General features: G+C 44.0%; 1 protein-coding gene across 1 annotated transcript in view; it reads left to right on the top strand.

The window, feature by feature from the left end:
* Positions 1-19,541, top strand: part of Cacna1e (calcium voltage-gated channel subunit alpha1 E) — a 475,585-nt gene extending 456,044 nt beyond the window's left edge. Inside the window, exons 45-49 of the mRNA XM_060364472.1 lie at positions 4,172-4,283; positions 6,676-6,804; positions 7,873-8,053; positions 9,537-9,727; positions 11,210-19,541. Coding sequence (XP_060220455.1) covers positions 4,172-4,283; positions 6,676-6,804; positions 7,873-8,053; positions 9,537-9,727; positions 11,210-11,752 — 1,156 coding nt within the window. The 3' untranslated portion in view covers positions 11,753-19,541. The remainder of the gene's footprint in view (positions 1-4,171; positions 4,284-6,675; positions 6,805-7,872; positions 8,054-9,536; positions 9,728-11,209) is intronic.
* The last annotated feature ends 6,857 nt before the right edge of the window (positions 19,542-26,398 follow it).

The raw sequence follows: 26,398 nt of genomic DNA, 5'->3' as shown, positions 1-26,398 counted from the left end.
GCAACCAGCGTCTAAGACAGTAGGTGCAGTGAAAGGGCAGTAGCAGGTGATGCTGGCTCACATTATAATACACTAGCACCTTAGCTTAGTTATGTTATGGAGTTATGTTATCTCTTAAATTTTGGCTGTCTTCTCTCATAGTGTCACGGGTACTGCAACTGCTGAGCATCCCGGGGAAAGAGATGCAACAGTCACTGGATTCTACCCTGGGGGGGAGGGAGGATGATAGGTCCAGCGACACGTATTTGCTTATTTCACTTGATTCTGCAGTACCCTGGGCATGTATATAGTGATATCACCGCTTTTACAGATGAACAGACAGGGACTCTGACAGGGAGGAAACAGAACCTAGATTTTTTTTAATCAGTTAGTTCTGATTGCAGAGACTTTCGACTGCATCTTATACTCTCCAGTGACCAAAAAGGACCTTGCAAACAGAAAAAAAAAAAATCAAAACCTTAATGGAAGAATGTCTAACACTTCTGAGGCTTAACTGCGGGTTGGCAGTTAGTCACGAGTGATCTCTTGTACTCATTATGCCATTGTTTTCCTCTCATCACTGAGTGGGGAGTCAGAGAACACATGCTCCTTTACTCACCGGAAATAAATTTTTGTGGTTGGGTTTAAGCAAGTCCTGCTTATAGAACCAGTAATCACCAAGAGGACAATCTCACTAATGATCAGGAAGGCGATATCCAGAATTTGGAAATGAAACCTCGGTTGGAACACTATTGGGAATGGCTAATTTCTTTCAGACTGTGAAAGAAATTTCTTTCAGACTGTGGTATGAGAGATCTGTTCTTGCAAAGCATTTTTTTTTTACATCATAATCTAAGAAATTTAGAAGAGAAGACCATGCCCAGAGTTATTTTTACTAACAATTTGTAGGATTAGAAGGCAGTTATTTTGATGTTCTGGCCCCCAGAAAACAAGTAGATATACATTTTTTTTTTTTTTTTTTTGCTCTGTGGAGGAGAGAGAGAAGAAGAAAAAAGTATGACTAGAGAGACGGGGTTTTCTTACTGCAAGGCTTCACACTATTTTTTCATGAGTTCCTGTACTATTAGTGAAAGATACTTCTTTGCCCTTGACTTTAGATCTCTGTTTTGCCTAGAATGTTTTACATAACTCAGCCTACATCACTGGATCATCATTCTGGCTTTTCTCTCCTATGTTTATGGATTCAGTTACTCACTGATTTTACCAATATTTGTTGAGAACAAATTTGGCCTAACCATTGGCTCAGCTGTTGGAGATATTGTTGAACAGGTCATAGTCCCCAGGAATACAAATCTGGAAAAGGGAAATTGTAGCTGTGATAGGCTAAATGTAGAAGGATAGGAAATTGTGATGTTCTGGGAAGGTAGCTACTTACCTCATTTGAGAGCTTGGTGTGAGGTGGTAGGGAGTGTCCTCAAGGAAGTAACACAGAGACCCAAAGGCAAGCTCTTCAAGAGGTGATGATGTGGTAAGTTAAGGCACCTATGAGCTGTAAGATTAGTTGGAATAGAACACTCAAGAAAAGTAACTGTTGCTAGGTTTAGAGAGGTACACAGTGACCAGACTTAGAGGACATTCTAAGCCATGATAAAGGCAAATTATTGTCTTAAAATAATGGAGCTCTATATTTCAGAGTGACATGATTAGATTTGTGCTTTGCAAAATTCATTTATGAATTCAGCGTAGACTTAATGGATCAGAGGGGAAAATTCTAGAGATGACATCATTAAGTAGCTTGCTGCAGTTACGTAAATTATCAATGGCAGTAGCTTGGACAGTGGTTAAGAGCATTGTCTGCTCTTCCAGAGGACGTGGGTTCAATTCCCAGCACCCAAATGGCAGCTCACAAATGTCTGTAACTCTAGTTTCAGGGGGATCTGACAACCTCACACAGACAAATGTGCAGATAAAACACTAACCCACATTGAAATTAAAAATAAGTAAATAAAAAGAAGACCCACATGCTTCTAGTTTAAGCCTTTGGGTAGTCAGGCTGGATCTTCAGAACCATCTGTGTTTTGAGAGCATTAATTACGGAGATTACTCTGGGGTTACCATGGTGACCATGACAGACAGGTCCCTCACCACACACACCAAGTGAGCTTATGCACAGGAAAACCAGGCTTTAAATGGGAAAACTGGATAGGAAAGAAGTTCCGTTTCAAGTACAACTGTGACAAATTCCAGAAAGAAAAACCATGGCATGATATGAGGGCCTGTAAGAGTTTTGATGGAGATTGAGAATATTTTCTTAAAGAAATAACTTTTGGCATGAAAAGTACAAAGTATGTGGAAAGTAGCCTGGCTATTACTACATAGAGCAAACTTAAAACAGCCAATACATTGACTTCTGGGAACAAAGAAAAGAAATGCCACCAGAGGCTGATGAGGTAGGAACAAGAGCAGGGGAGAGGCCATGCCCTGTATTTTGAACATTATCTTAAAAAACAGGAACCTCACAAGGTTTTAAAAGTGGGTTATGACTCTGGGTTTAAATTATTTAACACTGTGGTGTTGTTTGGTGATTCTAAGAGTCCTGTCAATATTTTTTTTTCTGTCTTTCAAACAAAAGACCTCAGACTAGTAAATTATAAAGAATAGGATTTGTATTTGGATGATAACACTGAGTCTTGGGAAGCCCAGAAGCATGATGCCTGTATCTGGTGAGGACCTTTTTTGTTGTGTCACATTGAGTGGGGTGAGACAAAATAGGCTTGCTAACTCAGATATTTGGAGCTTTTTGTGATAAGGACTGTAATGTGCCGTGAGGGTTCTTCCTTCATGACCTCACTGAGTCCTAATTATCTCCCAAATAACAATAACATATAACTTTAGTAATGGAATTTCCAACACATAAACTTTTGGGGACCCATTGAAACCACAGAATGTCTTCTCCACATATTGAAGAGTTAACTGTTCTCTGTAGAGCTAATGGGGGCCATGCACTATACTTGCATTGTCCATTTTGTTCCTTTGATTTTCAGGAGAAAGCACATGAATTATTTAATGACAGACATTTGGACAGGTAATTTCAATTTGAAATGATCCTATTGAGTTTGTTAGCTGAGTTTTTCAAACTGGCAGAGAACCATCGGCTGATTCTCTTCTTCCAAACCTTCTCTTTTAATGCTAGTTTAGTAAGATTGTACCTACAGATTATTTTAAAGTAGCTAGCAATCTTTGTCCACTCCTCTAATTTTCTAGGGGATGCGAAGTCCTCATCAGCAGAGTGTTAGGAGAAGAGCCTCCCTGGAAAGGACACTGACACTTAGAAAGACGGTGTTTCATCTCAAAGGCCCACACCTTTCCATAGAGTAGAGCTGCACAGCCCTGGCCTGGCCTCTTTCCCCATAGTCTCGGTTAGGACAATGGAATCTGTTACCTTACTTGTAGTAATGAATGGCTGTCTGTTTCTTCTGAGCAACACCATGGATATGACTGTACAGGAATAGTTGAACCAGATTTGCTTGACAGTAATCTATCATGCCTTCCACTTGGGCAGTGTTGTGTTTGTCCCTACCTCATCACCCTTTAAATCTTCTCCCACACAACAACCAACCCAGGGATCTTTGCTTCTCAACTACCACCTCTGAAGTCATCTTCCAGTTCATTCACCAACAGAGACAGTGAGCAGCACAGAGAAACCCTTTAGTAAATGCTCATGGAATGGAATTGGATCGAGTTGAGTTTAGCCATGGATGCTGGCACTGTAAAACCATTTTTTTACTGAGCGTGGAGATTTGTGTGTGTGTATGTGTTTTTAAGACCATGACTGCTTAATATTTAAACAAGCTGTTCACTGTTTAAACTCTGGCATTTTCCTGCCCAATGGGGAAACCCAACAGAAACAGGCTTACAATCTAGCACTGGTCTCCCATATGGCTGAGTGTGACAAATGATGTCATTTGTCACAGATATGCTGGTCGCCAGCAGAATGATGAATGATTCCAAATGCAGGTTGAAAACACCAGTTTCTATGTTTTCTTACACGTTCTTAAACATCTTCTGTTCTAAGACCAGCCACCTGCAAGTCAATAGATTCATAGATCAGCCAAGAATGCAGGGTGCTACCCTGGTAAGGAGTTCTTCTATGGGAGGGGCCTTGTTAGTGGAAGTTATGGTATGACTTTTTCTGTCTCTTATTACCTCTGAATTTGATATTGCTTTTCAGGAGTGGTCGAAGTGGATACCCTTCAATGAGCCCACTCTCCCCTCAAGAAATATTCCAGTTGGCTTGTATGGACCCAGCTGATGACGGGCAGTTCCAAGAGCAGCAATCTCTGGTGAATGAATGAGTATATGACCTCAGAAGTATTTCCTTGGTTTCCTGATCCCTCTCGCTCTTACTTTAGCCCCTTCTTAACTTCATGTTCACTGAGAATACTCCCCTTTAAGGTTTTACAGTCCCAGAGGGCTCTTTCCTCCCGCAGGACCTTATCTATCTTCAGGCAAAGTCCTTTCAATTTATCAAAATTTTGAGCAAATCTATAAAATCTTGCCACTGAAAGCAAGCTTTAAGTCAGTCTCTTGGAATGAGCGGTATCTATGCAGCCATATTGTATGGTATACTATCAAGTGGTGCTTCTGGGAATACAGGAATGCCGCTGGCATCTTTAAATGAAATCCATACCCTCTACTATTTAGTGGCTGCATCTGCGACAATGACTTGCTGTCTGCCAAGACACATGGAAGACTTCATTACTTTTGTTACATGCGGGTTCAAGGCAAAATTCTTCCCTTTGGTTATAATTTTACAAGCCCACATACATTACACACACACACAAAAAAAAAAATAAAAAAAAATAAAAAAAAACTGTAAATCATTTTTCAGAGCCCAAGACAGATTGTAAAATTAGTCTGGATTGTAAAATCTCTGAAAACCCTGAGTCAAGTTCAACCTTAGAGAAGAGATCTCCAGTTAAAATTTTTGGCTTTCTTAGTACAAAAGCAAAAATCAATTGCCAAACTAATCAATTTTGCCATTATTCCTAGTTTGGGAGCCATGGGTTCCAAGTTCCCTCCCAGGCTTAAATGGATTAAATAGAGAAAGATAAAAATGTCTGTACAACCAGCCAGCATTAAGTGAGCTGAGTATGTTCATTGGCGGCTTTTTTCTTCTTCTTCTTTGTCTCATTAACCCTTCTTTCGACTACTATGTACTGCAGAGTCATGCCAAATGGATTGATTGTGTGTGTGTGTGTGTGTCTCAGCCCTTTATGCCTTGCCAACCTAGTTGATAGGTGTGGTGGGGAGAAAAAAATCTCAATAATATGTCTTTTTCCCCCCAGGGACACTGTACTACCTCATCATTTCTGTGGGCTTCCCCCAGGCTGAGCTGTGGTCCGAGAACTTTTTTGGATTTGTGTTCATCTTGTCAGTGCCGGTGTCTGTAGTTTAACTCGGGTGTCAGCCATGCAGCGCACTCCCCACTGTGCACTTCTGCCCATCCCTCTGGGTCCCTGCTCCATGTCCTGAGGCGTGGCCATCCTCTGTGTGTGTGCGTATGGAGTGTGTCTCGCACCACCTCCGACACCTGTAGACTTCAATGTCATTACTGCATCTGTTTGAAGTTGGAACTGTGTGCTACATTATTGCACGCACAGCAAATGCTGTGGCTTCCTCAAGTGCAACCACACACCCTGGGAAGGCCCTCCTCCCAGGCACACCAGCAGCCACAAAGTCATCCCAGATTCCCCTTTCTCTGAGCACCGACCTACTCATGCACCCATGTTTTAGGGTATAAACACCCAAGTACAAAATGACATTTTTTTTCCTAGAATAATTTCCAGATATCAAAGATGGTCTTTGATCTCTGTGTGGCTCATGTAAGCACTTCCAAATTACATATAGTGACATAAGTTACCTTCATGGTAAACTCACATTCTTTGACTTAGGAAAATGACAAAGGAGTTAGACAGAAAATTCACATTTTTCCTATGCATCCTTGTAACACTTTGGAGGAGCGAATTTTAAGACAGTAGCATCAGACACATATGATTGTGAACAACCAGAATGTTATGAGTCCAAATAAATTGTAATAATTATTAAAATGAGGTATTTTACATGTTGATGTGATAATATTTAGATATATTAAGTAAAAGTCAAATTCTTTATTAATCATATATCTAATCATAAAGGTGGTTTGCATTATATTTCTATTGGACTGATCTAGTTAGATATCTGACAGATGGTTATCCACTATTCTTCTGGATGGCTTTAATTTATAACACTCTTACCTAATAAATTCATAACATAATTGATAATTAGAAACGTTCTTTCACATCCTTGTTTCTATGTAAGTGATAAAATGATTCCTCAAAGAATAAACACAGTAATAACACCTATCAGAAAATGTGCTCCACTTACGTAAAGTATCCAGCAAGCATAAATGTTTGTTTGATGAAGCTATAAAACCTGAAAATTTGTTTCAGTGATGGCTTCATCCTCGTTAGAGGCTTCTGTTTGAGCTATCTGGTATCACATATATAAAATTAAACATGCTCATACATACATACATACATACATACATACATACACCTACACCTAGGGCCTCGTAAATATCCATCTCCCTTCTAAAAGCCATTCTTACAACGGGCACGGAACCATCCACTGGAGGAGAGAGGCAACCAGATGGAAAACCAGGTCCCACAAGCTTGGCTGTGTGTTTATTTCTAGGAGCCAGAGGTTAGTGAATTAAAAAGTGTGCAGTCCTCTAACCATGGCATCTACCTTCCTCCGGACACCCAGGAGCATGCGGGATCAGGGAGGGCGTCCTCTATGCCACGTCTGACTATGGAGCCCCAGGTAAAACTCAAACACCACGTACCTTATGCAGTGGCATTCCAGGCTTTCTTGTGGGTTAGGAAATACCTGATATTTTCAGGTAAGCTCTGAACTTTCCCCTACCCCTTACCTACACACGAAACCTGGCTCAAGGACGATCTCTGACAAAGTTTTCTCTAGACTGTGTTTTTAATAAATCTCTGCCTTCAAACGTCTCGTCAACAAGATAGTAAATCTTCCCCTGCACTGGGCTGAGCACTCTCAGGGCCCAACCAGCCAAGCAACCAGCATTTTTCTCTATGTATTTTCCCGTCCTTTTTTTTTCTTTTCCCAGCCCTTTCAGCACATGAGTTCCTTGTACCCACCGCTCTGTGTCAGGCCTGTCTTATCCAGTGCAGGCCACGCCTCATTTCTTTGTCTGTTTTCTTGGCTTTGTCTGTCTTGCATCAGGTTTTGACAGAGACAAGAAGTTTTTGTGGATCTGTTCTGACACCTGTGGCAATCCAAACCGGAAGAGTTTGGGGGAACAGGGGGCTAATGTGGGGGTGATGGCAGGAGGGTGGTACTTTCTCAGTGGTTAAGTTGCAAACTTCCCTAAGCTGGAGGCTCTACATCAGAGCTTTATCTGATGAGCAAAAAAAAAAAAAAAAAAAAAAAAAAAAAAAGAATGAAAAAGAAAAGTATGCTTCTCTCAGAACATAGCCTTTTGGAAAATTGCTGTCACCTATTTCAAAGTGACTCACGGTTTGCAGCAGGTCCTGACTGCGACCTTGTGGTAGGTAGTTCTATGAGACATTTGGACAGTGCCCGCCCACATTCTGCAAAGAAAGTAAACTCATCTGGTTTTATTCACGAAAATAAGGAAACAACCCAGGCCACACTCAGGGACGATTAGCTTGCATAGGATACCTTTTCCCAATTAGCCTCTGTAGCCACGGTTCTTGCAAGGGGTCTCCCCGGTAGGTGACAACATCCAAGGGTTATAGCTCACAGTTCCCAAGAGTTTCAGCCCCACATCTGGATTTTCACATCCTTTCAAGAATTAACCTAGACTTTGTGTTCCTCTGGGGGTTTTATTTTTCTTTCTAGGTGGTAACAGACCCTAGTTCTATGCGACGCTCATTTTCTACAATTCGGGACAAGCGTTCAAACTCCTCCTGGCTGGAGGAGTTCTCCATGGAGCGTAGCAGTGAAAACACCTACAAGTCACGGCGCAGAAGTTACCACTCCTCCCTGAGGCTGTCAGCCCACCGCCTGAATTCTGACTCTGGTGAGAGGGTTGTCTTTAGCATCTCTCTCTTTTTGTTTTGGCAATGGGTGGACCTAGTTTTGTGCAAGCACCAGAAATGACTGGAACATGATTTTGATAAGAAAGTGAAGGGAGGGCTGGATGCATGGCTCTTGCATAAAGAGCTTGCTGTGTAACTGTGAGGAGAAATGCCTACGTCCCTAGAACTTACATAAAACAGGGGCACGGGAGTACCTATCTGTAATCCCAGTGACAAGCTGGATCCTGCTATTATGGTAATTGCAGCTGTTATCACTAAAGAGACACTGTTTCAAATATGGCGATGCAATGCTAAGACCAAGTCTTCTGGCCTCCACGGGCACAATGTGATGCACCTGTGCCCCTCCCACACCTACACAACCTGAAGGATGAATGCTCTGCGTCAGGGTGCATTGCTTTCTCCGAGTTATCATCCTGAAACTGACCCAAGCCCCATCTGTTCCTCACTAACGCCAACACCGTTAATAAAGGTTTTCAATCAACCTTTTACAAAACTACTGTGATTCCATAGGAATGTAGTGGCAGCTACCCCAAGCCCCATGGAAGGACCTGAGCTCTACCACCAGTTGGACCCACAGTGGTACCTGGAATTGTTTTGCGAACTGGGGTTCATTTGAAGACTCTCTTGTGTGCATTACTGATCTTTAAAATGTTAAACATCGTTAATTCTGCCTACTTTCCTGGGTGCAGAAATCAAACTGGAAAACCAGTGATCTTTCTCACATTGAGAGCCAGCCAATGGCAGCATTAAGACTAGAATGGAGATCAATGGAGTCCAGGGTTCTCACCCTAACACATTAGATGTGCCAGCTTTTCATTTATAGAACCTTTTTAATTCACTTCTTGGTGCCACCTTCTCATAGTCCATGTGCAAGGCACAGGTCATTCCTGGGGAGTGTTGCTATCACTGGCAGAGACATTGCTTACTGTATTTGGCATAAAAGGAAGCAAAGGAAACAGATTCCACTCATTGATGCATGTCTTTTCAGTGGTACCTTGCAGACTTATTCTCTCACAAAGAAAGGAAAGTTTTTACCTTTTCTCTCCTGTTTTCTTTTTAAGTAGTCTGTTGGTCTGTCTGGAGAAGCCAAGACACTTATAGGCAGTTCAGGAGGCCATGAAACATAAGGTCAAGGTGACAGCATTGTCAGGTGGCTCTCTTCTCATCATGTCGTCACAGGGACATGTTGCAGGGACATAGCAGGGACAGCAAGCCAACTGTCTCTGCGGTACTTACTGCATAATAAGAGTCCCGGTTTCCTAAACTGGTTACCCATCAAAGGCTGTTCATCCAGTCGCCATTCCATTTGGAGGTTAGGATTCAATACTGAATTTCTGAATGGATACAATCAGTTCATAGAGGCTGAACCCCTGGTTGGGATAGAATTTGCAGCTCGGAGTTCAGTGTCATCAAGCCAGAATGAGCTGAGTATTAATAACTAGTTGGTTTCGTCACTTCTCACAGGCCACAAGTCTGACACTCACCGCTCAGGAGGCAGGGAGAGAGGCCGATCCAAAGAACGAAAGCATCTTCTCTCTCCCGATGTCTCCCGCTGCAATTCGGAGGAGCGAGGGAACCAGGCTGACTGGGAGTCCCCAGAGCGTCGCCAGTCCAGGTCACCCAGCGAGGGAAGGTCACAGACCCCCAACAGACAGGTGAACACAGAGAATTGGGCCTCTAGCAGGTCAGGGAAGGGAGCGGGCTGTACTAGGTGGGCTTTTCATGGCCTCCCATCAGCCTCTGGGAACTCAGAGGCAATGGTCTCAAGAAATTACCGCTGTACACAGAGGCTGGCTATTCTGTGCCTGCAGATTCGGGGGTGATAGGAACTCACAAGAAGTGAGATTTCTCCCCCCAAGAAAGACAGTATCTGGAAGTCAGTCCATGCCTGTCCTCAGAATCCTGATATGCAAACTCAGCTAGACTTAGGAAGTAAAGGTGGCCCTTCAGCCAAAAAGGTTCATCTCTGGTGTGATTCTTCCTATTAATGGCAACGATTCATCTCTCAAGCCAGGAACTGCAAGCCAGGCAGCTAGCTCAACTTTGCTTCCCAATTGTGCAGCCTTCTCAGGAGAAGGAGCATGTCTTGCCTCCTTGTCTTTTGCTAAGTTCCCAGTCTATGCCTAAGAAATATCAGCTGTTACAGTATTCTCGGCCTTGCCCCTCTCTCCCAGCTCTCTCTCCTAGCTCTTACCAAAGTTCCTGGAATCCAGAGGGGAGACTCCTTTGGTTGGAAATGGTTGGCCAGGAACAGGAGAGCTGCTGAAGCAATTCTGAGACACAGCAGTAGAGATATTGGCCCAGGGAACAGTGATTTACAAACCGTACTGCAGAAAAGAACCAGCCCTGGAGTTTGCTAGCACAGCAAATTCCTGGGACTTTCTGAGGAATCTAATGAGACTTGCTTAAAAGTCAAACCCAGAATTCTATACCCAGAAAATTCTCACAGCTACCTCATCGGTTTCCCACACCCTAAGACACTAGTGCTGGGATCCCTATGCCAACACCCGGGCTTCGTTACTATTGGAAATGGGCAAGGAAGGTGGATAAGGCCCAAGACAATAGATGGGCAGGTTGGGTGCAGAATCCAAGGGCAGCAAGCTACTGCTGACAGAGAGGCAAGAGCAAAGGGAGGGAAAAGGAATTTGGTTTTTCTTACAACAAATTTGGTTTTTTGCTTCCCAAAACAGTCTCCTAGGCGGTAACTTAGAGCATTTGTTCACCTTTCAGGGAGCTGTTTTGCCTAGAACGTGAAGGTATTCCTGTATGCCCTTGTTATGTACAGTTTCCATTTCCTGGCTAGCCGCCTGGGTGTTCTATGGTCCCAGCTGTAAGTTCGATCGAATGCCCAGGTCTACCCCCAGCACTTCGCTGCTAAACCTGCATCATTAGTCGAACTTGATTTCCAAAGATTTGTCTGCACCGCAGAGGCCGAGATGCTCTGTCAGGATGGCATCTAATTCTCAGGGACTTGATCCCTGAGCCCTTGAAGGGTATGAGTAGTACAGGGCACTCCTTCTCAGGCTACTCTAGACTCAAAAGAGCTTTCCGCATGAGGGGTTGGGACCTTAAGGGGGCCCCGAGGTGGAGGTGCCACCATGCCTAATCTAACCCGTCACATTTCTCCTGTGACACAGGGTACCGGTTCCCTGAGTGAGAGCTCCATCCCCTCCATATCCGACACCAGCACCCCAAGACGAAGTCGTCGCCAGCTTCCACCTGTGCCACCAAAGCCTCGGCCCCTCCTCTCCTACAGCTCCCTGATGAGACACACTGGAGGCATCTCTCCACCTCCTGACGGAAGTGAGGGTGGATCCCCACTGGCCTCTCAAGTTCTGGAGAGCAACAGCGCTTGTCTGACCGAGTCTTCCAACTCCTTGCACCCCCAGCAGGGCCAGCACCCTTCCCCACAGCACTACATCTCCGAGCCCTATCTGGCCCTCCATGAAGACTCCCACGCCTCAGACTGTGGCGAGGAGGAGACACTCACCTTTGAGGCAGCCGTGGCTACAAGCTTGGGCCGGTCCAACACCATTGGCTCTGCCCCACCCCTGCGGCACAGCTGGCAGATGCCTAATGGGCACTATCGGCGGCGGAGGCGTGGGGGGCCTGGGCCTGGCATGATGTGTGGAGCTGTCAGTGACCTCCTGAGTGACACGGAAGAAGACGATAAGTGCTAGAGGTTGCCATCCCCTCCGATGCATGCTCTTCTCTCACAGGGAGAAAACCAAGACCAAATTGGGAAAGCCAGTGCGGCCCGGGGGGGAGGAAGAGGGAGAAGGAAGATGAAGAAAGGACGCCATGCATCCTCGAAGAAGAGGAAGTAAAAGACAGATGGAAAACCAGTCAAACCCACCAATTTGTGTCATTTCCCTTTGCAAGATGGGCACTGCCATAGTCCTGCCTCTTTGCTGGGGAAAGAAAATACAGGAATGTGGGGGGTTATTCCCATGGGAGAAGGGACATGAAGGTGGCTTGGTTTCCCTTGCCCCTTCCCACTTTTCTATAAGCTGCAGCAGGATCTGGCCGACCTGTGTCTAAGCTCATTGCCCTGAGCAGCTGGGAAGACTTCCCAGCATCTTAAATGAGGGAAGAGGGGAAACAGTAGGAGAATTTCCTCACCAGCTCTTGGTTTTGGCTGCCCCCAGGGCAACCACAGCAGTATCTCATGCATTATCTCGGGGCTTGCTTCCCCTCCAAAGAGACACACACTGAGTCAGAAGCACTGGATGCTGATGGGAGAAGGGAGAGAGGGAGGGAGGGAGGAAAAGAGGGAGAGAAGGGCCGGAGTAGAAGGGCCCAAGGTGCTGTAGCAACAGCAGCAAGGGCTGGTCTGGGTGAGAAAAGCCATAGCCCAGCAGCCCATACCATGAAGGTGAGGGCCAGAGAAACAGAACCGGAGGTGCTGGTGGGTTCAGTCCTAGGTTCTGAGGTCTGTCGCCCACACAGTAGGTGCTGTGGTAGGTAGGCCAGACAGTGAGGTTCCCCAGGGCCCACAAAGGTGCCTGTAGCTCTGGTAAGGGTAATAGTAACTCCAATAGCCAAGGCACCAACCCCAGTACGGTTCAGCCACAGTATGAGAACCCTGTGCAGTTCTCAACCTTGGCCCTTTAGATACTAGTCAGAGGGAACCCCAAACAGTAGGAGCAAGGGGGAGGGGGATACCTAAAGGATTCTAGGCCGACTCCGTTTTCCAACAAGCATAAGAAGAACTCAGTGTTGGTGACAGGACCGTGACCACAGTGGGCTGGAGGCAGCAGGCCTCTGTCTAACAGCAAGGCTAGTGCTAAGCCAATCCCAGAATGGTCAAGTCTTAGCAGCTAAGTGTTCTCTGCCACTTCCCCAAATGGACAGGGAACACAAATCCCAAGGGGGTCACCATGTAGTGACTTCTCTAAAGATGAGGAACACTGGTAGGCCAAAACAAGAGAAATGTTCCTTCCCTGAGGGTGTCAGTCTGAGGATCCCTTGCAAGGGGAAGCCCTTGCGCTGGAAGCTTGTGCAGCTGGTTTGGGGCTTGAGGAGTCAGTTGATAAGGATGCTTTAAGGTAATTAGTAACTATACCTCAGTTTTGACCTGGGCTGCTGCTTTTAGTAAAATAGGCGCTGATGGGGTCCCCCCACTTCCTCTGAGTGATCCCTGGGCCAGGCCTGGGCTTCATCCATGCTCAGGGTAAAAGATGGGTAGAAGGCAGCCTCAGGCCACTAAAAGTCATTCCTAATCCCCCCAAACAGAAGCATCGAGGGAAAATAGGACCCTTCCTCAGCCACCTCCATCATTAGTAATGCAGTAAAGAGCTCCATTCTGCAGAGAGCACCAACTTCTCTCTAGTATCATCAGAGTGGGTGAACAGATGCCTTCAGATGGGGACTTCCCTGTCTAGCCTTAAGGACATTACACTGAAAGCTCAGTGGAGTGATTCTTTATCCTGTTCTGGGCTAGGCAGAGACCTGTGGGGCTCTTGTATAGGGGCAGTCCCTTTTCTCAGAAGGAACTTCTCTTCTTGCGATGTTTCCTTTCTATTCTTCTGTCTCATTCTTTCAAACCCTGGGCTGTCCCAGAACTATGGCACAGCAGCAGCTCTGAAGAGTCAGGTTCATCCATGTGGCTGTGGCCATTTGCCACAATCCTGCCTTCTCATTTGAGTATCAATGGAGCTGTATGAACCACGGTCAGCCCCAAACCAAAGTTGCCCCAGGACAGGTGACCAATGAGTCTGGCATAAGGCCTGCCAACTCTCAGACCCTCCTCCATCTTCATTGACCTCTCCCACTCAGCACGTGTGCGCTCAGGGGCAGCTGACAATATGCGCATGAGTCTAACAAATGTGATGGTTACATAAGACTGATGCTGGGCCTTGTGTTATTTTTTTAAGGCTTTCTCTGCTCAGCCTCATTTCATGCCAAAGTGCTGCTATGGACCTCTTTGTGTGCAAAACTGCTTCCTTATACCTTGGACATGCAGCTTTCCTTGGGGGAAAGCCTGCCACAGGATGACCATTCTGAGCCAGCAAGCCTGTTGGGTGATTTTTTTTGAGAAAGTCAATTGCAGAGATATGTCTTTGCCATTGTCTCCCAGTAGTAAGAGAATTGTGGGCTGGCAGCATAATGGCCAGACATGGAATTTGCCTAACAGAATAGCATCACTGAATTTACTATGCCTGAAATCTTCCTACACTCATGGAACTCCTTGAAAAAGCGCTCAGGCACACACACACAGTGAAGCATTGTAAAATTATGAAGTGCTGTCGAGTGGTCACTTAGTTGACCACCTGGTTGTTTTTTTTTTTTGTTTTGTTTTGTTTTGTTTTCTAACACTGGTGAAATTATAAACATAATTCTTTATTCAACTTCCTCTAGTTTTCCCTTGGGCAACCCTTACCCTTCATTAAGACCAGAACATAAAATAATTTTTGTTATGTTACAAACACACCATTATCATAATCTCTGGTTGCCTACTGTCTCCTGATAAACCAAAATGCTAGCCTTCTCCCTTGGAGTTGAACAGGGCTTCCCTTCCTAGGTATCAGAGCCTGTGTCTTGTTCTTTAAAAGGAAGCTGCTTTCTCAAAGCCCATGCTTCTCTTTGCATCTTTCAGAATATAGCATGACTATTTGGGGGCAGAAAGTCTTCTTAAAGAATTCTTTAGTCAGATGTCTCATCACCCTTGCAAGAATATTGGTCCTCATTACCTCAAAACAAGAGAGGGAAGACAGAGAACATTTAAAAAAGGAAGCAAGCCAGGCAGGGAAGTGGGGGGACTATGTTTGCCTTTTGGCATGCTTTTCCACTTAAGGTTTCAGAGAGTTTGTCACATCCTTACCTTCCCATCTGCAGGAGGGTATGGCAGGCTTCAAATGGTAGGAGGGTCAAGCCAGTGTGCCCACTGTGTCAAGAAAACCACCTGCCCATGAAGGAAGGGATGGTCCCTCCAGTATCCGCCAGACTACACATGAGCCAGGATGACAGTTTCCAAGGGGAGGGAGTTATACCACACTTCTACCTGGGGAATCTGTTTCTACTGTCACTGCTACTTCCTGCTTGTTCCCTTAGCAAGGGCTCAGATGGAGTTTCCTAAAGAAGTCCAGATGTTCTGAACTTTTTCCTCCCTTCACTCCGAGGCCACACAAAGCATACCCTGTAGTCCAGGCCTTCAGTCGGCGCCTCCATTTTCCACTGACATCCACACCCCACCAGCACAGATTCTGTGTGTAAACTGGAGTGTCCGTTATCTTCCATCCCAGTCTTTTGTTTTCCACATGCGAGCACATCCCGAGATGGTTAAATCCAAGCTCACTTGATGAAGTAACTGCCTCTGCCATTCAGATAGGGAATGCTTCCTTCTGATGAAGCCTTGTCTGCAGCTCACCAGGTGATCCTCACCAGGCCACTCCAAATGGCGTGTAAAGCATGCACACTGTGCGTGTGCTTAATGAAGGCTCACTACAGAGAAACTAGTTCTCCTTGGCAGAGTGGAACAAAATTTTCATGTAGTCTCAGTTTTTCATTACATCTCTTTCCAAAACCTATAGTTTTTCTTTCACTTTTGAACGGGGTATCTAGGTGGGTAAAGCAGGGACATGTTGGGAACTTCATTTCTCAGCTTGGCTATAACATTGGAAACGTTGGTGTCATATATAAAGAAAAGGTGGACAGTGGCAGAGAAATCAAATTGTCTCCTGCTGTGCAGAGATTTTCTGAGTCTTGAAAATCTGAGTCAGCAGTCTTCATTATAATAATGTCTTGTCTGTTGTGTTTTGAAACAAATTCCCCAAGGCCTAAGGCTAGAGAGGCAAAGCAGCCCATTCCTTGGGGAGACGTCTCAGCCCCGCCCAGCCTATGTGTCCTTCCATCCAGGTCCCCAGAGCTTAGCATGCTTCAGGAGGAGCAGGAAAATGCTTGATGAGGCAGGCAGGCAAAAGAGGGTCAGATGGCCCCTTACAAGTGGCCAGTCACAGCATGGATTAACACCAGACAAGAACCCCCAAGGAATCGGGTTCAGGCCTATCTTTAAATATCTCCACATTGAGACTCTTCTTTTAACAAAAGCCAAATAAAATTAACTTCGGGGTTATGACCCTACTTTTCCACGAACAGGAACAAAGGCAGCCCCCCCATGTGATTAAGTGCTATCTGTGCCAGTAGCCTTTTGCAGTTTTTCCTCTCTGAACCACACAGAATGTCCTAGCCAGGTCTACCCCAAACAGAGAGGCAGCTGATACCTTCTCCACTGTCCAAAGGCTGCTAGGGTGTTTTGTTAGCTGTCATGACTATACCCATAGTACATAGATGTACTGCATGGAGGAAAAGGTCTGAAAAAAAAAATAGAATTCTATTTGCTTTCTGACAGCCATCTTCCTTGAATTTTTTTGGTGTCTTGGATTCCTCGATCCCCATAATTGATTGTGTCTGTGTCATGTACATCCCAGAGACATCACATGACACCGAGAATAACAAATTCACAAATTGTTCTAATCTATCCCAAGGGCCTAGAAAGCATCTCTGAACATAGTTCAAGTTAACTCATTTAGTGGGAACTCCCAGAAAAGACTAGTAGAATTTCTAGTAAGGACTGGGAGGCCCTCCCCTTCTGGTTCCTTTCCACCCACACACTCCTATCATGCTATGTATTGGAGGGTTAGTATCTTGACCTTCTACATGCAAAAAGAGACTTTATAATAAGCCATGCTACTACTATGTAAATACATTTTTGGGTTTCAAGTTCTTGTTTATGGAGTTTTGAAAGAGCTGGATAGATGAAGTAGAAAGAAGTATTGAGATTAATGTTTACTTTTATCTGTTTGGTAGTTTGTGTTTGATTGATTACCCAAGTATTTTGTAATAGGCCTGCTCTCGGACAGCAAAGAAGGATAAATCTGTGTTTTACAGTGTTCTGAATCTGCTTTCTTTTCTACGATTAATTTCTGTCAAATTAGTGCTATGATAATTGAGTCAAAACCCTGAAGTTACTGTCTCCTCCCATCTCTATTCCCACCCCCACCCTTCTTTCTTGTTAAGTGGCCTTGGATTCTTGTCTTTGCATATTCTGACTCTCCTCTTTCAAAGGTCTGAAAAATACAACCTAGGTTTATGGAAAACAACAACAAAAACTGCCTTCCCCACCAAATAGGTCAAAGTCAGGAAATTATATAATACAGAATTTTTCCAGAACATCTTTAACCAATACATACAAAATTTATTCCTCAGTAAGAAGATGTGTTTAAACAATAGAGCAATCTGATAAATGATCATCAGAAGAAACGGGATTATTGAGTTCTATGCAGGCTTCACAACTCATTTGTGCCTTCAGCAAGAATGTTGAATCTGTACTCTCTCCTTTGTTAGGAAAACTGAAATGCCGATGCTTGGCTAGTTCATGTGTGTGTTGACTGCTTGTAAGTTAATAATCAGGAAGCACTTAAGTCCACACAAGTCAATTTGGAAAAACCTTCATTTATATCCCACCAAGGAATTGGGGAACTCTTGGCACTTCCTATAAGCATTTAATCTTTTTTAAGGAAGCCTCCATCATAGTGGGGACTGAGGCTAAGATTTGCTCTTCTTGCCTTCTGTTTTTCATATTTCTTTTAATGTTATCACTTGAGTTTTTGGCCTTCTTGTTGTTGTTTTTGTTTTCAAAATCCAAGCTGTTTTCATTAATCAGAGAAGGTGAGTTTTCCTTCAGCAAGACTTCTCTACCATCATCTTCTCTTAGTGGACACTTACATCAGCAACTAATCACAAACTAACACAAAGGACCTTTGCCTAGGTGTCTTCCCCAGCCTGGCTTGGAAATTTAAGTGAATCACATATATTTTCATGCAAGCTTTTCAGAGAGAAGAATAGGTTGTTCTCTATATTATGTGAAGGAGATATTTGAACTTGGCCCAGACAGTTCCACCACTCCCTCTTTGGTTCCCTCAGATGATGTCCCCAAACTAAAAAAGAGACATCAGCCTTATCTGCCATGTCTGACTTGGACCTGATTTTATGACTCAGTTGTTTCCCTTTCAGTATTCTTATTTCTTATAGGCAATGGCCTATATTGCCCAAGAACCAATGCTTAAAGCAAGTCTATCAAGGATATTTATGAGATGAGCAAGAAAAACACTATAAAGTGTCAAAGTGCCATTAATCACTTTTTAAAATAACGGTAATATGAAATGAGGGCTAAATAGTGTAACCTAACTGCCAATTAAAGTACACAGTAGCTCTGGTCTTAGTTACCTTTGATATGAAGTAATAGACCATTAAGCAGATCCCAGCGGGTTTAGTGAAAACCTAGGCATTGCATTTTAATGGCTACACTAGGGGCAAACACTTAGACTGCAGGTTGGACTTTAGTCAGTGTTTTTCTAGCCTGGTGTTTTGTGAGCAATCCAAAATTTCTACAAAGCCACCCTAAGTGCTGCAAATGCAGAGGAACTTCCCTCTTGGTGGCATTAGAAAGCAATCCAAGTCCACTCATACTGAGTCCAAGATTTGGAATTCACCCAGAAAAAAAAATCAGCAGAGGAGATACACGTGCTGCACCCAGTATATCTGACATCACATACCTGGGATGAGTGGGTACGGAGAGAAACAGAGATGCCGTCCAACGAAGACAAAGTTGACGTGGGAGATATGGAAAGTCCCAGAAGAGGACAGGCTTTAAGATGTTTGGCTTTTGGATCCTGCTTCTCACTTAGATTTGGGATAAACTCTTTAGCATGGCATTGGATTCAGAGAGGTTGCTTTTGGTAAACTGACTTGAATCCTCAGAGTATTAGTAGGTTCAAGAATATCCTTTCCAGCCCCGACAGATGAAGGGAAAAAGAACAGCCCAAAGACAATCTATGACTTCAGTAATTCATATAGTAAGCCAACATTGGAGAGGCAACATTACCCTTCCTGGTGGCATCTGTGCCATACAAGGGAAAAAGAGCCTGTGACTGGACAGGAGGTGTTTTGTCAGGAATAGATTTCAAATGGCAAGTTGTGCTCAAAGGCCAACATCGCGACAAGGGGGTGGCATAGTGCCTAGGTCATCCCCTCAGTCCTTTGGGACCCAAGGATAGGGCCTTGATCTGATCTTAGAAGATGATCATGTAGGAAGGGATCAAGAAGGAAACTGGGTGCTCTGCCTCAGGTTGTAAAAAAAAAAAAAAAATGCTGCCACCCACATGATCAAGCATACGTGAGTCAGACCCATGAGACGCCCCCTTAAGGGCAGCATCTGCTGGGGTGTATCAGCTTGACACGCCTGTAGCAGTGGTGATTGAATGGCAGCCAATGCTGGTCCGCCCAGAGTATCGGTGCATCTCGCCTAACACCAGAGTTCAGCACTGCATGTTGAGCAGGTGGATATCCTGTAATATAAATGCTCGTTTGGATCCAAAAGGAAAACCATTAAAATAAAAGAAAGATGAACAACTTTATTGTTGGGGGGGTTGGGTCAAGGAAAAGTAAATAAAACCTTGTTGTAAAGAATTAACTGGCCTGATTCCCCTCACGTCTCTTGTCTTTGCTCTTGCTGATGAAGTAATTGTGGAACCAAAGCCTGGCCAGGATTTGGGTAGGTGGGGCAGCAGGCTCAGTAGTCATAGCAACTCAGGATCTGTTTAGAGCAGTTGTGAGTACTTCCGGATATTCTCAAAGTTCCCAGGATATGATGGTCCTGGCGGGTTTTCTTTCTATTAAAAATGACCTTTGCCTTGGAAGAAAAGCAATGACTTGCCCCCCACACTGATTCCTCAAAAAGTTGAAAACAATTGGAAAAAAAAAAAAAAAAAGAACTGAGTTTCTTAGCCAGGGAAATACTCTGTCAGGGAAAGTGATTAACAGAGCAGAAAGCCACTGTGTGGAACCATGGGCTTTGCAAGTAGGAAGCTCTAAGGAGCCTCCATTTGGAAGGAAGAAGAACTGCCTTGCTGCCAGCCTCTGGAGGAAGCTGGCTCCTCCTCAGGGCTCTAAGGAGATGCTGCCTGCTCTTCCCTGCTGCCTACAATACTTTCCACTCAAGTGCATTCGTTTTCTGCATGAACAGGGCAAAGAGCATGCCTCGCATCGTGGGTCCATCTGATTCTCCATTCCAGGCAGAAGCGTCTGCCTCATTCCCCGGGATAACACCTCTTTCCAATCCTAAATATAGTATTTAAGTTGCGATAATTCTATTTTTGGTTAGACAGAAAGCAGCATTTCCGTATATATTTCTGTATTTTGATCAGAGGTTTTCTAAGTCTTAAGATACAAGATTTTATTAGGTAAAACTTTTTCTGATGGTCAGACCTTTCAAAAATGTGGTGTGCAGCCAGCCAGCCAGCCAAGTTCTGGGGGCTGCATGGGAAGTCTGTACATTCATAAACAACTCCTTGGGGTTTTTTTCCCAATCATATTCTTCCATTGATTCAATCATGACTTGAAAACAAATTTGTCAACCTGTTACATCTTAGTGGTATGGCATGACAGTGTTTTCTTCATCAAAAGCAGGTTTGTAAGGAAGTTATATGGTGTCATTTTTTTTTTTTTTTTCAGATTCTTTCTAATCTAGGATTCAAGTCTATCTCCTTCCATGGACTAACGATACTGTGAAATACAAACAAAGAATAATAGATGCTATTCTAAATTTGTGTTCAGATTCTACACTATAATCTTGAGTCTCTAGTGGTTACATTTGCACCCTGTGTGTGCTAACTCTATTCACTGCTTCTAGAATATCACCGCCTGACGTGACTTACATAGCATGTGCTTTTGCTAAAGACCTATGACAATTCCCAAACCAAAGTCCCTTAAATATTTAAGCATCTAAATGTGGTGTAACGTGCCTGTAGTCCCAATAATCAGGAGATTGAGGCTAGAAGACCCAGAATTTGTGGCCGGCCTGGGCTACACAGTGAGATCCTGATTTTAAAAACAAACCAACTAAAGCAAAGCATAATCACAAGATATTGGGACTAGTCACACACGCGCGCACACACACACACACACACAGAAGTGTATATATACATATATATGGTTCTACATATATATGGATATATATGGCTTTAGAACATCTTAAACATGGGGAGCAACAGGAGGGAGAAAGAATAGAATAGACAACGAGTACAGGTGCTAGAGTGCACCCAGAGTGTAAACCTGGGCACCACCATTCTTTTACTGTGTGTCCTTGAACAAGTCTGCATCCTCAAAGACTGCTCTTTGGAGTAAGTTATCACATATCAAGAGGTCAGCCAGGTACCTCCATTCTCAGAATGGTCCTTCCCTTCCTCATCAGCACATAGACGTGCATTCCTCAAACCCACCACCCTGTGAGCTGGACCTCTCAGGACTGCCTTCCAGCCAGAAGAGGATGCTGGCTGGATGAGTACATCCTTTCAATTAATGAAACAAAAAGGACAATCTGATCCTCTACAGAAGGGCGAATAAAAGCGCTTTAAAAAGCAAGCAAATCGTAATTATATAACTATTTTTAAACACTCCCTCCATTCTTTTATTAGAAAGATGCCCTAATTTGCTTATTCTCTACTTCTAATTTCCATATTCATTTAATAACAAAATGGGAGAAACATTAGTGGAAGATAGTAATTGTAAAAGTAGCAATAGAGTTAACAGTAACATTTAAAACACTGCAGACATAAACAGCAATATTCAAAGCAATTTAAAATGTCAAGCAGTGCACAACTTAACAGCATGTATGAATAAACTATAAATTCAAGGTTAATAGCCTGACTTTTTTTAACTCCATTAAAAAAAAAGGACAAGAGAGGAATACATGGTAAAATACCTATAGACCAAGCATGAGGAAAGCTGAGGCAGGAATACTCCAAGTTTGAGGCCATCCTGGGGTATCTAGTTTGAGACCGTTACAGGATACATAGCATGATCCCACCTTAGGCTTCCATTCCCCCCCCTCTTCCCATCCCCACTCCCAACCCCCTAAAAGAATAGGAAGTAAAGGAATCCTTTTAAAAAATCATCCCTATGTGAACCACAACAAATGCTTATAAGCCAGCAATTTTGAAACTAAATCTATCGTTCACTCATTCATAGGTGATTGCCAAAGGAGTATTTGGGATGCCACGGGTAAAACAATGTGATTCCATTCAGGCAGAGGACACTACTGCCTCAGCACATTGCTTCCCACCCTCTGTCCTCCTCTGTGCACATTTAAAAGCATCTCTGTGTGAAATAATAATAATAACAATAACATAACTATAGTCTTCATTATAGAACATAGAAACCATTAAACCCAGAATACTTGAGCAAGAAAGAGGCTAGATATCAACTGTGGCCTGGAGCACTTCCCTTTACCTGAAAGATACGAGATTAAAACAATTGTTACATTTTCTAGCAATCAATGACATCTCCTCTTGAGGTAGCCTTAGAGACCCTACCTAGTATAACCATTCAAAAGAAAAACTCCTGAGAAGGGCCTTCTGTCATTATGTCCAAAGGATGCCTTTTGTAGTTTTATCAAAGCTGTGGATCAATCTCCCTTGAAGAAGGGAACTCAACATCTCAAGTTGTTTCCATCTTTCAGTCTCACCCCAATGCTTACTTACAAGCCCTGAACCAGAAGAATTCAGTGGAAGAGTTGTGATCAAACAGAAAGAAAAAAAAAACAAAAAACAAAAACAAAACCCAGGTTGGTTTCTTGACATAGTGGAAACACTAGTTTTCTTGCTCTGCTCCCAGATCAGATGCCTTGATGCTAATGAGAAAATGATGTGGATAACTGATATGGGGCAGGGAAGAAGGGCACTTCATATACATGTGGCTACAAAGATGCTGAGATACGGCAGTAGGTAAGCCTCCGCTCTACATTTTATAGTGAGCCAGCTATATGACGCAGCCTCTGATTCTTCACAAATGCACTGTGGATAAAAAGACCAACCCTGCACGGGTTTTCTGTAGGACTGGAGATCATACACCCCGATTGTCTAACAATTATAGTGCCAAATGTATTAAAAGCATCCATTAAAAAATAGCTGCTGCTCGAAGGAGGCCATCTACTAATTCATCAAGTAGCATTTATTTCTTAACCACTGACTAGTTCCTAGTGCTGGTGAGATGGAATCCTCTCATTGTCATCTGCCCATAGGAAGCGAGGTCAGAATGCTAGGATATGGCAGAAGCCCCTAGGCGTGACTCTGGGATCAGAAATGGTTGTGGGGACAATGAGGGGATGGCTCGGTGGGTTAAAGCACTTGTTTCACAAGCCAGATTACCTAACCCCAGTCCCTGGTGTCCATGTAAAGATGGAAGGAGAGTTACCCTCTGACTTCTGTATGCATGCCTGCATTCTTACTCACAAAATAATAACAAAGGTTAGTTTAGTTTTGTTTTAAGAAATGGCTTTGGGGGAAAACTAGCATTTGAAAGGATACATAAAAAATGACAGAGATTTGCTGAGAGTGTGATTGGGGAATGAAGGTAGAAAAGACACAGCAGAAAGTAGCTTGCTTTGTTTAATGGTACAGGGTTGATGGTCCGGTTTGGGTTTTTTTTTTTTTCGGGTTGGTGGTGCTAGAGATCAAACTCAGGGCCTTGCATATTTTCAGCAAGTACTAGAACAATGAGCTTCATCCTCCTGTCCCATAGTGTTTCGGACGGGGCCATGCAAGTCAGACCAAAGTCGAGCTTGCTGTGTGGCCCGGCACAGCCTTGAAATTCCAGTCCTCTTGCTGCTGCCTCCCAAATGCTGGGATTACAAAAAGTGTCTGCTGTGTCTGCCTTTCCTTGCATCTGTAGTCTATTCCCATCAGCTGATATCCCCTCTCCATATTCAAATACTTCACTACGTATGTAACCTTTTTTCCCAGGTAAAACGACACACATGGGTTCTAGATATTGGGTTTAATATCTTGGGGGCCAGGGATGATCTCTACCAGCTTTTTGAACACCAGCTGTCTGTATCTGTAGCTACCCAGGAAAGGCAGGGAGCTTGACCCGACCATCCTTCTAGTCCTTCCTACCTTTTCTCGGACACTCAGAGACCCAAAGAACACTCCATATGGCAACCTCACAATTCCTTCACTGGCATGTACATCTTTATTACTTTCATGCTCAGCTTTTTGCAATATTTCCAAACGAGTCGACCACCAAAAGAAATCATACCAGAGCCTCATTTTCAAAATACTCTCAGACAGACCGAAGCAGTAGCCAGCAAAACTATACAAGCGTGGCTTTGTATCACTGCGATTCATCATAGCACAACAGTGATGTTCTTATACCTTTCAAAAACAGGACTGTGTTCAGAATAAATTGGTTTTCTAAATAATTTCAAGGAGCATATCTTAATATGGAGGTAAACATACCTCAAATATTGCCTATGAACAAGAAAACTGGTTGCTGAAATAACATGGCTTCACAAACAGTACCCTAAGCCCTGTGCCCTGTTTGTGGTAGAAAGTACATTTGGCTTGGGAATATTTATGACCCACATGTTTCTGCTCTCAGCCTATAGGATCACCTTTTGATCTTACATGTAGGAGCTGGCTTCCCTTTTTTAATCACTTATGTTTTGTACTCTATGGGCCACGTAGTAACTCTAGACAGAAAACTCTGTAGACTGTAGTATACCATCTTGCAGAAGTTTAAATAAATTTTTTGCTGCTTATCATGAATTCAAAGCAATGACTCTAGCCTAGACCTGTGTGCTTAATGATGGTCTGATTAGGCTTCCTCAGCAAGAACTCGGGGGGAAGAAGGTGAGTTAGCAGGGTGCCCTAGGCACAGGGTGGCCATTTTCCTCCTTACCAACACACCTCATCGTGTAGCCTTTGCATGCTGAGCATGGCTCTGTGGGCACAGTAGCTGCTTCTCAGATATGAGCTGAGAAGTGGGAACCTTAGCCTTGGGCAATGACTAGACCTTAAATGGCAGCTGGTCTGCAGCTTGGGAGAACTAATAGAGACTTTTTTTCAGGCAATTGGTCATCAGTACAGATTTTCTTGAGAAAGGAGAAACAAAGGGAGATGAAGGAAGAAAAGAGGAGGAACAAAGGGCAAGTTTGCCATCACCGAGCATCACAAATTGTTGCTAAGCACAAAAGAAAGGCTTTTTTAATTAGAAAACCAAGTGGGCTGGTCATATACTAATCAAGACCTATTTTTACTTAATTTGGGTCAGTCTTTGGTAAATGCCTCCCTAGAAGTAGGAGGTTGAACTCACCCTGGGTGGTTTGCGCTGAGGCATTAGAGATGAGTCACTTGCGCTGGTTCTCGGTGCTACACAGATGGCTGGCAGTGGCTGTGAGCCTTCCTGACAACTACCCTGAGCCTGAAGATCCCAGAAGGCACTGACAGGTACAAGCAGACTGCAGAGTGGGACGGGAGGTTCCTCATCACATCCTTATTACAAAAGCTGCCTGACAGCTGGACAGGGCACCCCAGGGACCGTGAATGCTCAGCTGCGAAGGGGTATCAGGCACAGAGAAGTTCACAGATACCTCTGATATCTCTGTGGATCTCTGTGGTAGAACAGACCACAGCAGCTAAGTCCTTCCGGAATGGCCAACTTCTTTTAGTTACCTATGCTACCTGAATTTTAAAAATAGAGTGCTCACATTCTGGGAATTCCCCTGGCCCGGTGCTAACCAACCAATGGTCATCTTGAATCTTTCATAAAATAAAAGGTCATGTCTCTTCCTGGAAAGTGAACCAGGAGAAGCTGCCAACTAAGAGCTGTTTGAGAAGAAAAGAATATTGCTAATGGCATGATTTTCTACTTAGTTCTCAAACTCCAGCTGTGCTTCTGCGTTAGCCAGGGTTTGGTGGCCATGACAAATGCCCAAGAAAGACAACTTCAAGGAGGAAAGAATTATTTTACCCTAAAGATTTTCAGCACATAGTCACTTACTTCTGTCACTCCTGGGCTGTGGGGATACAGAACATCATGGTGGGAGCAAACGGCAGAGCAGGGCTGTCACGGCAGCCAGGAGACAGAAAGAGTCACCACAAAGAAAGAGGCACAGCCTTGGAGGGCTTGCACTCAGGGCCCTACTTCCCCTAGCTAGGTCTTAACCTGTCAAGTTTTTACTACTTCCCAAAATAGTGCCACCAGGTACAAGCAAAGACTTCAGCAAGAGCATGTAGGGGACATTCCATAGTCAACTACAGTAGGGGTTTTTTGGAGAGTGTAGACTCCTAGATGGTGCTTCCAAAACCTTGAGTCAGCAGGTGTCTGGTGAGGCCCCAAAGTTTGCAGTTGAAGAGGCATTCCAGGTGTCGGGGGTGTTGCATATTCAAAAGATGGAGAATAACAGTTCATTTAAAAACATTTTTTGAGTTGTCCGAGGCTACACGATGTGCGGACCGTAGTCTGTCCTTCCTGGTCCAGTGCGTTCC

Source organism: Meriones unguiculatus, chromosome 11, assembly GCF_030254825.1.
Source record: "Meriones unguiculatus strain TT.TT164.6M chromosome 11, Bangor_MerUng_6.1, whole genome shotgun sequence".
Classification (NCBI taxonomy): domain Eukaryota; kingdom Metazoa; phylum Chordata; class Mammalia; order Rodentia; family Muridae; genus Meriones; species Meriones unguiculatus.
Note: the sequence above shows the minus strand (reverse complement) of the source record. Positions and strands in the feature narration are given on the sequence as shown.